We start from the raw sequence: 13,779 nt of genomic DNA, 5'->3' as shown, positions 1-13,779 counted from the left end.
AAATCCCACTTTACAAAGCTTTGATCTAATTTTTTATCGCTTAGTTGGTTTTAATATTTTGTATTTGTTCAAGAGTCCAAAAAAATCTTTGTAAAAATACAAAAACTCCATATGAATAACAAAGCAGCGTTTAAGGCTCTACTTTCTTTAGTTTAACCAAAAATTAAAATTTGTTTCTAAATGTGAGTAGGAAAAAGTCGAAATTAATTTTAATCTGAAAAACTCTTTGTGTATTCTCTTTTGTAAATAAAACCAAAATTTTAATTATCAAATATCATTTTTTCCATACATATTTCCATATTAAAATTTGATTCATGTAAAAATGTTCACTTAAATTGAATTGATCCTCCATTTTTTTAGAGCTTGTTTTACAGTTCGATTAAACTTTTGTTTAGGATATATTTCTCTATTCGATGAAAATACATATGACTTTGAAATTTAAGTTACAAAATTGGTGTTTAAGTAACATATTCTTGAAATAATTTACTGCTAATAACATTTTTTTTTAATAAAGGTTTATTTCATCAAGATAAAATTTACGAAATTTTTCTTACCGCATATCCTTTTCAATTATCTACTTATAATTTATTAGTAGGCATATTATTTATTTAAACAAGCAATTTGATATATGTGGAAACTTGAGAAACTACCACGCCCTTTTTAGTTAGTGGGAGAAAAACTAAAAAAAGCTCCGAACTCGATGAAATTTAGATTTTAGATTTATGTTATCTCAAAAAGCCAAAGTACAGAAATTAGTAAGGATTCAAAAAATTAATAAAAAATGTTAAATAATAAAGAACCGTAATAAAAGCATTAAAGTTTAATACAAAAATTAGCTACAAAACCTTTAAATTTTCATACAAAAATTAAGAAATCAATAACGAGAAAAGTTTAAAAATTTTTTCCCTTCATGGATAATGCTAAAATGCTTGTATTTCCAGTGAATTTTCGTCCAAATTTATTTTATTTTAATTCCGCCATCACTGAAATATTATAGGACATGTAGTTATTTTTTTCTATTTATTAAACTATACACATACAAAAAAAAATATTATAATAATAATTGTAAAGCTTTTATAAAGCTTTAGCTAAAAATTAAAACTGAAAATGTGTACGCTATTAAATTTTTTTTATAAATAATTAAATTATAAATTAAAAAATCCAAAAATTAATATTCCAGCATAGTTCAAACAATTCAATAATGACTAAGTACGAAAGCAACAACAATTCGAAATGTAAAAAATCTATAAAATCAATGAATACCAAGCAATAAATCGTTGCCAATAAATAAAATTGCAAAAGAGTCAAATAAATACACGTATATTGTGGAATCGCAACAACAACAAAATGTGTATAAATCTACAAAAAACAGTGAAAAAATCGCTTGCTAAGCGACTGTAACTCAAAGCAGATTGCAACTGTAGATACAACAATAAAAAGGCGTCGCAACAATAACAACAGTAAATGCTAACAATACCAAAGCAACCTTAGAAGCTGCAAAGTGTATTGAGTTGCGGAGCTTATCTCTCAATAAGCAAAATAAAAGAGTAAACAAAAAACAAAACAAAAAAACACATAAATTGCCCCAAAGTCACAGCCAACAAGAAAACAGTGAATTTGTAGTGTGTGGCAGCGAAGCTTGCGGTAAGGTGCCACTTTGCAATTGCACCTTTATTCAACTTTATTGAGGCACCAACGGCAGCAGCAACAGCGGCAGTAGTAGTAGCAGACGCCGCCGCGCCTTTTTTAGAGGCGCTTGGGATCAGCAGCTACGCAACGAGAACGCAGTCAAAACGGCGACCATAACGAATTCCTCGGCGTTAGCGATGAGCCAACTGGGCACCGTCTACGCCACAAAGCGTAGGCGACGCAATGGCAAAAGGTGAGTGGAGAAGAAGACGGTAGTGTATAAGACAGTTAGAAAGAAGAAATATTAATTAAGAATATCGTTAGGACTTCAGTTATACTTATTCGAATGATTTTTTTTTTTTTGTTGAAACTGAAGTGACATTTTAGATATGTGTGAAATTATTTACAACAACAATATTTCAAATTTATTATCTTTTAATTTTTTTAAATACTTTAATTTTTTTTTCTAATAAAATATTCAACAAATTATATATTTGGTAAAATTCTACAATTAAATGATAATTCGCAGAAAAAAGTAAAATATTGTTAAATTTTATTAAATATTTTTTAAGGGAGAAAAGCTATTTCAATATATTTTTTAGAAAACAATATTTATGAGCAAACTTTTCTTAAGCCTTCCCTTTGTTAAACTACCATAATGCCATCGCTTTCAGTATCCCAGCAATCATCGCAATCAATCCACAGATCTCATGCATTCAATCAAGATCACTGCTGCATTACGAGTACAAGCACTGGCTTGATGTTTCGCCTTTGATTGCTGGAAAGTGCGTGTGCGATGCTGCTGCTGCTATTGCTTTTGCTGTTGTTGCAGTTAGACTCCGCCTTTATCTTACATTGATTTCAAACCGCAAGCAATTTTCATTGACGTCTTTCTCGTTGCTTCTGGTTTCTTCCGGCGCTAAGTGGCATGCCACCCGCTGCTTGCAACAGCAACTATCAATCTACAACGCCTTCGTAATTGCAAGTGATTGTAAAACAACACCAAAAACAAAAAATCTCTGCATGAAAGTGTTGTTTGCTTCAAGCAAGACACAGCAGCCAATAAATTCTCACGTGGCGTGGCGACGATTTGACTGATTGCTGTATTTATTGGCAAACACTTTGCGCACACTGTTATTGCTATTGTTGTTGTATGCATTGTAAGGTGTTTTTATTGTTGTTGGCGCTGTGTCATTATTGGCGCGTTTAATGAGCGTTTAATAAATGGTGGCTATTTTCATGCTGCCCACACACATTCGGGTGTCACCTCGCTGTCGCGGTACTCCCGAAGGTGTTTATGTAAAAGTCAGCAATATGTGTCTGTGTGTGTGTCAATCAAACTTCAGCGCATTCACACTCGCTTAATTGTATGCAATACAAAAACAACACATTTATTAATGCCTTTTGGCGTTGCTGCTGGTGCAACAACAGTAACAGCAACAACAATGCATGTTGTATCCTTTTTCAACGCCTTTTAGAACTTTAACTGAACTTTTTTTCTATTAGTTGCTGTTGTTGTTGGACTGCCCATATGTTTAATGATATGCGTTTGTTTTTGTGACAGTATTCATTTGTTTGATTTGCTGACACGCTGACTGATAGCTCGTTCGCTGAATTACTTGACAAATAGCTGCTACTGGTCGCTGCATTGTTCTCTCTTGTAGCGGTTGTTCTTTTATATCTCATCCGCTGTGCCCAATGGGAGATTTTGTTCGCTGTCACTTGACACTGTTTGAGATTTCTTTCGACTTTTTCGCTTGAAAGCTCATAAATGTTGATTATTTAATATTTACGGTCTTTATTTGTATGAATTTAAATTTATTATTTTTGTTTTGCTTTGTGTTGACTTCAGCTTAGTTGGTTGCAATTGTTGTTCATTTGTCTCTCTAATGGTTTTTTTGGTAGTCTCAGCGTCACTATCTTTTGTGACCTGCTGACTTTTTTCCGTTGTTATTTTTTTTGGAAATAATAGAAATGTTTTAATTTTTTGTTAATTTCTAGGATAAATTTTTTCCTAGTGTTAGTTTTTTACCAATCAGTGGAGTTATTTAATTTCTGTTTGTGCGTTCATTTCTGTAGGAGTATATGTATATGATAGTAGCCAGAGGAGGAGGAACTCATTGTAAATTAAACTGAGCTTTGATATGACCAATCTATGTTTTATATAACTAATTGCCTAATAATTTCAGGTACAACACCAATGTGCACATTTAAGTCTCTAGATTACTTTGGAATAGAGTTTTAACAATTAATTCGATATAACTGCATTATAGACCGAGTGTTACTGGTTAAATTTATTATAACCTAAAAATGGAAATCTGAGCTAAAGAGAAAATTATTGTTTTACTAAGTGTATCTCATATGGGCTTTTTCAATTTGTATTTCATAAGTAATCAACATTATTGCAAGAAAAGAGAGTTTACTATCAAAAATTTCGAGATTAGATTTAGATGTTTTTACACAAACAAAAATTCTAAAACCTGAATTGGTAATTTTGTCAAAGTAACAAAAGACATTTAAAATTATTAATGCATTCAAGCCCAAGCTTAAATGGCTAAATAGTATTAAATATGTAACTTAACTGAAAATTAAAAATATTAAACGCATTCCACACACGTCCAAAAGCATTAAATATTATAATTTTTATAATATATTAACATATGCAAGATATGTACGCAACAGTGTTTTTGTATAATTTTCCCGACATATCAGCAGCTTGGCATCTGTCTCAAAGAACCCTCTCCCCACCAGTGTATTCAAGTACATATATATTTACGCAATATATAAATTAGCCGAGTGGCCAACTTCTTTAGTTAACCACTGACCCTACTTTTGTTCCTTTATCAGCAACGATTTATGACTAAAATATGATATTAACGCTGCAGCGCCTCTAAATATGCAATGCACTAGCACTTGAGCGATTTTTTTCAACTTTGCGCTCCTGCTTAACTATGCAACTGAAGCGCGTAATTGCGCGGCGAATAATCAACGAAGATAGTTACAACAACAACTACAATGCGATTGTTTAAAATAAACAAATAACAGCAACTACAACAACAATATGTAGCAGCAAAAAAAACTTTGCATATTTAATTAGCGCAAATATCGTTACACAGTATCGGCAGGTGCGCGGATTGGCGGGAAATTCAGTTGGCAAAAACAATGCAGCTCCGTTGCACTTGCTTGCTTGCCACCGCTCGCCACTCAACTTGCAATTATGTCAATAATCATTCTGGAGTGATCTACAAGCGTCTGTAGTTGCAGTAGCGAAGAAAAAACTCTAATTTCCCGTTTCACTTGTTGTTGCTTACTTTGTTGCATTCAACGTGCGCGACAAGCGTAGCGGTGTATTCGCATATGCATTATTTACACCACCAACAACAAGCGCAAACTTTGTTGCGCCACCTAAACGCTGCGTTTTAATAAAGCTCATTTATTGTTTTTGTTGTTTTTGAACCCAACGCATTCGCAATTAGCTGCCATTGCTGCAGTGTGGGGCGCCCATCGCCGCAGTGTGTTTGTTGTTTATTTGGAAATGCGCGCGCACATATTTTCGCAAAAATTATGGTCATTGAGCTTCGCTGCTCTTTTAATAGTGCGCCACTGCATAATTTTTATAGACAATTTTTCACCTTTGTGGATGCAGTTGGTTTGCGGTTTAAAAGGGGGGAGTCTAGAGTAAGCAAGTTGTTATACTTCCATTGTGTATGAAAATAATATATTTCCAACGTGTTTATATAAATTTTGTATATAAAAAATTTTCAAAATTAATTTTCTATAAATTAATAATTTATTTATTTTTTATTAAAAATATATTTCCATATGCGTACCAAATTTTGTTTTATTAAATTTTATTTTTATTTTTTTTTTTATTTTGAAATCAACATGATAACTGATTTTCCACTTTTTTATATAAATTATGCATTGTAAGGCGTTTGAAAAGTATTATTTTTTTAAATTATTTTAAATTTTTTTTATATAAATATAAAGTCAATACTTTAATATTTATACCGAAGACCTTAGTAGGGTTCCACGTACGTAATTAACTATATGTATCAAGAAATATATGCATTCACGTGTACATATGTTTGCATGTGTGTTCATTTGCAAGTTCGTCATGCATGAGTGACGCAAAATTAGCCCAAACATACAATAAATATATACATTTATACAACTGCACATACCAAACGACACACAAGCTGCATACGAGAGAACTTGCAGTGTCACCAACACAGGCTGCCTGCAACACTACACCATAATTAAATGTTGCACACACCAGGCAGACAGTGAATTCCCTGGCAATATGCATACATACAAATATAAATGTAGATACATGTGTATATCCACCTATTTTTCCTCTAACCTCCAGCTGTTGGGTATCACTCTCCATATCAATATCGCTCTGCTGACCGCCAGCGCTTTTGTTCGCTGCTTGTTTTTATTTTTGGTTTTTTTTTGTCACCATTACCGTCAGCATTGATGTGTGGAATGCACAATGACAATTCTATTAAAAATTTATGATAACTACAAAAAATTGCTGAAAATAAAACGGAAAATATAAAAATAAATTGCACAAAAAAAAAAAAATAACAGCAACGCTCGGTGTTTGCTTTTGAAGTGCGGTCCTTTGATAAGATCGATTGTGACATCGTTGCTATTGTAGCGGGGCGATGGGGCGCTGAAGTGTTGTGAATATGCATACATTTGTAGGTGCTTTTAATAAATGTTAGATGGCAGATATGTTTATAGAAATATGGTTGCATTTAATTGTATTTGTTTGTTGTACAAAAACCATAGAATGACTGTGTATGGGTCACAAACCTTTTGAATCGACTTGACACAAATATACGCTATTATTACTATTTCATTAACTATTTTTAGTAATAAAAAGAAATGTTATTAGTATTTGTTGTAAATTTTTAGCATTAAAATTTTCCCATATAAATGGGTGATTAATTTGAGCGTTTAAGATTCATTACAAAAATAATTTTATTAAAAATATTTCATAATAAATATTGGTTCTATTTATCAAAATTTGTAGAGATGCGAATCAAACAAGCAACTGCCATAAATCGTAGGGGTTTTTAATGTTCATGAGTGAATAAGTTTTCTAGTTTTTTTTTTTTAAATAGAATACAGCTTAGCCCTAGGTATGAGAGTCCGTCTCAGCTGAATTTTAGATATGTTCAATCTTAAAAAGAAGTTCAATCTTAAAAATACCCCGAAAACCTGTTTTAATTAAGAGTGGACGGTTCGAAATCACCAGTCGGAGTCGATTATAGATGGAAAGAAGTTATCTGTGGGTTAGGTTAAGAGGTTGTCAATCGACGCACCTTGGCCTTTGAGAGGCCCATTGTGACACCACCGGCACTTGGATTCTGTCACACTATTAAGCTCTCTTTGAACCACCCTGTGGTCTTGATAAAATGAAATAAATCACATAATTTGATATGTGCAACAACGCCCACATCATCGAGGAAACCGTGTCCAATAGTTGCTATTATTTTCCTGTACAGAGCCGTAGAACCGCACAGAAGATGTGTTTCTTCTTCTTCTATCAGTAATCATTGAAAGGTATGCCCAGTATGCTGGCGTATCTCCCAATCAGACAATGACTCGTTAACCATCATACCAGGGATTTTATTTCTTTTAAATTTCAATAGCCGGCATGTGCGGCTCTTATTCCACTCAGACCACGTTTGTCTGGTTATTGAGCAAGTCATTTATTGTTTCTACTGAGATTCAGCTGTATCTACAGCATGTTTGTTGAGGTATATCACTATTCCACAGATACGATATACAGTTTCAAAGTTTGAAAAATTCTGTACAAAAAAGTCACATGGTGTTTTAAAATCTGTTCATTAGTTTTAAAGTTATGGCGGTTCGAAAATTTTTTTACAAAAAACTTTGGCCTCTTATAATATGGCAACCCCTAGTTACACAGACCTAAAACCATATGTTTTATTTTAGGTTTCACATGTACTATAAGATATATAATTGCCAAAGAAAATAAAGAACTTTTTTTTTAAGTGACTTTTTTTCCAGAGAATGCCCCATATACAACTTATCCCTACTGCAAAGCTGCAATAAGGGACATTCTAATATGCTCGGTGAGTTCCCATTTCTACTAAATATTACGGACTTTCGTAATCCTATAGAAATTAATCTGAACTCGGATCGAAGCATAGCCTTCACTTCTAGAGAGGAGTGGGATATGGAAAATTTGGACAAAAATTCAGAGATAAGAATCTATACCGACGGTTCAAAACTAGACAAAGGCGTGGGAGGTGGTATCTTTTCAGAAAAACTAGATTCCAGATTCGATTTCCGATTACCGGATCATGGCAGTGTCTTCCAAGCGGAGATTACTGATTGAGATTAAAGCAACTTAAGGAGATTAAAAGAAACCAGACCAGAAGAAGACCAGAAACATATTCATTTTTTGTTTTTTGCGAGACCAAGTGGCTTTAAAATCTCTAAAGTCTATCGAAAATGGTGAAAGTATGGTTGGAGTTATTAGAATGACATCATATTTCACGATAAACCCACAATGGGTTCCAGGACATAGTGATATACCTGGAAACTATGATATACTTTTTGGTTTTTGCTTTTTTTTTAATTATTACGTATATTAGATTCAAGTACGTGATAGTTTTAAATAAAAAACAAAAACAAAAAAAATTAAAAACTTGAAAAATACAAAAAACTTAAAAAATATATTAAAAAATAAAAAAAACAAAAAGGGATTAAATGTCTGCTACGTCCACGTCGTTAATCCTGGGTTACGCTAAATTCTGATAATAATAGTGCATAAATCAATGATTTTTCATCATGTTCTGAGTTGGTTTTTTATTTGTAGCTCATACAAATATTGCTGTCCCAAAATTCCCTTTGGGGGGTAAAAAGGTGATGAAATAAGGAATATTTTAAGATATTTTTGAAAAAAATCGAAGGGGGCATAAGTTGTTAAAAATTCCAAAAAAATTTTTTTTTCATTTTTTGCTATGAAATATTAATTTTAAAAATTTTTACGATATACAGTTTCAAAGTTTGAGAAATTTTGTACAAAAAAGTCACATGGTGTTTTAAAATCTGTTCATTAGTTTTAAAGTTATGGCGGTTCGAACTTTTTTTTACAAAAAACTTTGGCCCCTTATAATATGGCAACCCCGCGATACACAGACATAACAGCATATGTTTTATTTTAGGTTTTTCATATACTATAAGATATATCATTGCCAAAGAAAATAAAGAACTTTTTTTTTCAAGTGGCTTTTTTTCCAGAGAATGCCCCATATAACTAACGAAAAGGTTTCCTTACAAGCAAATCTTTCGAAAAAGCTACTCTGTATCTGCTATTTTTATTATTTAATATTATATTGTTTCTATATCGTACTATAACTTCCACATATGTATGTATGTATGTATATATGGGCGTAAATGTCTTCACAAGAAACACTTATGCTCACCGAGAGTGTGCGTTTCTGAAATTGAAATTTCAACAACTTCAAAAAAAATTCAAGTTCTAATAAAATATTTGCACGCAAACCGAACGTGGGAGGTGTGTTAAGTGGGGAGCGATAGGCTATTAAGCAGCAGGTAGTATTTAAAATAGTTTGTAGCTGTAAAATTGAACGCAGTTAAGCTGACAAGCATAACACTAAATAAAAAACAGCAAAAACAAGATATCGTAGCATATAAGACTAAGTTAGTGGGAGAAATAAGCGTACACTAACAATTTGCACTATCACGACTTGCCTTGGCCGCAAAGGTTATGCGCAACCACTTTCCAAGGAGCGAAAATACAAATCTACTTGAGAGCGTATGCGTGCTTCGCTTAAACATTATGAAATTTAATATATGTATGTATATTATGTATATAGACTTGTACCTGTATATATAGATAAGTGTTTAGCGCTTTGTTGCATGTGCGTGCTGCTATCTCGCTGGTGTGCAACACTTGCTTGCAACAATTTCTATTCGATTTTATTGCTACTCTCTAATCTGCGGCTGTGTGCGGCATGAGTTTAAACATATAAAAGCTTGAATTATGTAACTGTGATTATACATACATATACATATGTACAGATATGTATATATAGAACATGTGTATATAAGCGGATTTTTTTGCTCTCTTTCAACAAGTAGATACTTAATTTGGTTGGTTTTATTTTTTCTTTCTCCAACTGCGCTCTATGCCGTTTCGCTCTGCTGTTTTTAATGTTCCTCGGCGTTTAGCAAATATGTTCGCAATTTTCATTGGTTTTTATTGCAAGCGCATTTCTGTAGTGTAGTACCTTATTTTCGGGAATTTATGAAGCTTTAAAAGTAAAATTATTATGACTATGCAAGCAATAAAATTGTACTCAACTATGTATTTTATTGTGGGAAGTACATTTTTGCAGAAGAAAAAATACACTTTTTCTGAGTCTGAAAAAATTTACAGCACAGCTGGTGAAGAAAGTAAAGAAGAAATATAGTATAGAGAGCAGTTTGGAATAATAGAATCGATTTTACGGATTTAGGAGTGATTTTGTATCATATTTGTGGAAGTGACATCCATCATTACGAGATCGAGAAAAAGTCTGTTAAGCTATAAATAATCGATATAATAATTTCTCAAGAACTCATAAAAATTTTCAGAACAATAAAGTATTCGAAAGAAATTAGACTTTTTTTTTGAAAATATAGCATTTTCCATTTAAACAAATATTAAAGGGTTCTTTTTATTGATCTCACGAAATAGAACTTTTTGATTCACTCGAGAAAAAAGTTATGAACCGGCAGTCATCGATACATGTACGAAATTGTAGAAGAAATCGCTGAAAAAACTTTAAACAGATTGATTTATGTTTAATATAATGCTTATTGTGAACATCTTTCCGAGGACTCCCTCTGAAATTTTCTTAGAAACTCGACCAAATCCATAGCAACGGTTAGTATTTCCGTATTGAATATTAACTAGGGTATGTGGTGCTCTAATCTGTTACGTTATGCGAGCTCACCCAGTTGATTTTAGAACACTGAACCAAAGCAAGCTAAATCGTAAATCGCTCATTTGCTAAACGGCAAATAAAGAAAGCTGAGAAGCATTAGCACAAAACGGAGATAAATACAGAAAATAGACGTAAAGTTCCCTCCAACTTAAGAAAATAAAACACAAACAACAAGCATTGGTAGCTTCAACCATTAAGAACACAAACGGTTAAATATACTCCACCCACTTGCTGCCTGACCGAATGGAATGCAGTTTGTATGAATGCGCTGCAGTTTTGTGGCAAATTGTTGGCGGTGCGGAAGTGGCGCCTCAACGGCAATGGTAGTTTATATGGTAGACCACCTTGCTTTTTGGTTGTATCGGTGGGTGGCGGGGAGGTGTTAGTGCAGGCATCAGACACTAGACAGGCTTCGATACGCCGCATTACGCAACGGTGTTAATTACCAAGCGAACCAACAACTGCCACTAAGCTGCGCTGAAATAGTCAACTTAAAGTGAAGGCAAACACAACAGAAACAACAATGCAAGAACAGTATACTATAAAAAGTAATGAAATCAGAAAAATTGTAGAAAAGCATAAGTAGATATCGGTTGAAGGTGGCAACGTAACGCGGCGACAGCTGCTATTAAACGCTGGCGTACTTTTACAGCAAATAAGCTTACAATATATCGTACATATATATCTATATACTTTATATATGGCATTTGGCTTACAAAACTCAAGCTAAATCTACATTTCAGCTAAAACAAAATACACTTATTTACATACTAATACCTATTAGGTATGTTTACGAACTCTCCCCCTCTACATGGTCATCGTCATTGTTTGCGTTCTCTCCCGTTCGCCTGCATTTAACACCTGTTTAGTGTGGGTGTATACGCGCGCATAAGCGTTTTCTCAGCCGTCTTTCACCGCTTTGTTGCTTTTGTCATAAGCCCTTGTGTAAGCAGGACAGCCCATCAAGCTGGCAGACCTTCGTTGGGGTCTAAACGCTCAGCCGTCAGTCAAATGTAGAGTGAAGTGACTTTGGATTAATGAACCATTTTGTTTGCAACGGATTAGCGCCAGGTGTGGTTTGGCGGTTTCGGTGGTGTGGTGGTGTGGAGTGAATCGTTTTGGGTCGATCCGCGGGTGGGTCAGTGATTGAGACAGACCGTGTGCCACAATAGGGGTGAAAGTGAAAGGATATGCAACACATAAAAAATGCTGAACGGTGGAGTGGTGGATTGTAGCATAAGAGAGCTTAAGCGAATTACAGTGTGGAGAATGTGTTGAAATCGTAGAAGCAAGATTTTTTTTGGAAATACTGCTACTTAGAAAATAGAAAAAAAGAATAATCTCTATAACTAAGAAAGAATTGAGTAGGAGATCAGCAGTTATTTAATCAGCGGTATTATGTAGCTTGATCTCATGTAGGAGATCAGTCGAATATGATTGATCGATTGAATGGGTTGTTAGCAGAAACTGTGTAAAACCCATATTTTTTCCGAATCAGCAAATATTATTTCCAAAATATGTTATACTTTAATTACAGGGAACTCGAATGTAAGACAATTCTGTTTGTCTTCGATGATATTCTTGCGACTTATTTCCGTTTATCATCTAACCGACTTTTAACCAGTCGTTTTCAATTCTCACATTTTCTGAGTCTCTATGTTCAATAAATATGTACTCACACCAGGTTTTGAGAAATCGATAAATATTCAGTCCACCGAGTTTATACCGGAAAGCTTCCTCAAAATAAGGATAGTCATACGATCAGGGTTTCACAAAAAAATAGATGAAAAATCTTCTCGCTATAATTGTAGGTTTTGTCGCTGATACGAATTGATCCAGTTTGAGATTTAGCAGGGATATATAATAAGTCTTCAGAACTTTAAAAATTTAATTATTTCATATATTCAATATTCAAAACACTGTCCTCTACTAGATTTGAGTACAAAGTTTGATAAATTTGCATTATGTATACATATATATCTCGATCATTAAAACCCATGCTTACAAAGTCCTTTGGCAATAAACTTGATATCCAAAAAAATTGACTCAGCAGTACTCATAAAAGTAAAAGGAGTACAGAAGGCGAACACAGACACAGCTAAATGTGGTTTATTGTTTTAAAAATTATATGAAATAAATAAAATTTCACTTGAAAAACGATTAAATAAAATAATAAGTAAAAATAAAAAGTAATGCGCCTGATAATAAAATACTTAAGATAAAAGAGATTTTTATTGCGTCCATAAAACAGCTGACGTTTGACATTTGACTGTCACTTAATTAACGGTAAAAAGAACAAATGCGTCATAATAGCTGAGAATGAGATAGAAAGTGAATGCTTTGGTAACTGCAGGGTAGAACACAACTGACGCGTATACAGACTATAATGAATACTAACACACATACATGTATACATGCATTCAAGTACGGTTATTAAACTGTATCTATAGCTAAATGGTCAGTATCTATAGTCGAATATCTCACGAGCCACTATAATTAACTAAAATTCCATATGACCCCAGTGGCTTGATGAAAATTTTTAATAAACCATTTTTAACCCTCTAAAAGCAACAAAATAGCAGCGGCGAGGGTTTTGTGGAAAATTAAAATTGAATTGCTTACGCGTAATGGACTCAAGAATATGACAGAGTATCCTGCGCGTTGTTGGAAAAATAAATTGCAGCGCAACTAATGAACTTATGCTAGTACTTATAGTTATAGACTTTCCACTAACGGTGAAGTGTAGCATAAAGGACTTACGAAAATTCCACCACCAATGCGCGCTCTACCACACAGTCAGCCTCACGCGCCCTTATTGCAGGCGCATTGCCTTTGCTCGATTGCTCGCACTTTAAATTGTTTTTAGGTGTGTTGCAAGTAATGTTGACCCTTTTGCGCTTTGTTGTTGGTCATTTTTGTTTTTGGCTAACAATGAAGAAAACATAACAAAACAAAAAGTGAAATTCATAGCACCAAAGTAACATATATACACACAAACATATATATGTATGCATAGATATTTTCATTTTTTTTTTTCATCGCACTGACCTCACTGCCGTTGTTTTGCTGTTGGGAAAATTTATTACAACACTTTGAGTGCAATATGACATCTGGCAGTTCGACCGCAGTCAGCCGCTTATATACATACACACAT

At 33.6% G+C, this 13,779-nt stretch overlaps 1 protein-coding gene across 1 annotated transcript in view; it reads left to right on the top strand.

The window, feature by feature from the left end:
- Nucleotides 1–1,144: 1,144 nt before the first annotated feature.
- The window catches only part of LOC105210174 (neuronal PAS domain-containing protein 2), an 80,091-nt gene continuing 67,456 nt past the window's right edge, over nucleotides 1,145–13,779 (top strand). The window contains exon 1 of the mRNA XM_054235970.1: nucleotides 1,145–1,882. Within this exon, the coding sequence (XP_054091945.1) occupies nucleotides 1,827–1,882 (56 nt within the window). The 5' untranslated portion in view covers nucleotides 1,145–1,826. The remainder of the gene's footprint in view (nucleotides 1,883–13,779) is intronic.

The sequence above is a fragment of the Zeugodacus cucurbitae genome, chromosome 2, assembly GCF_028554725.1.
Source record: "Zeugodacus cucurbitae isolate PBARC_wt_2022May chromosome 2, idZeuCucr1.2, whole genome shotgun sequence".
Classification (NCBI taxonomy): Eukaryota; Metazoa; Arthropoda; class Insecta; order Diptera; family Tephritidae; genus Zeugodacus; species Zeugodacus cucurbitae.
The sequence above is the reverse complement of the archived record's forward strand: the minus strand, read 5'-3'. Positions and strand labels throughout refer to the sequence as shown.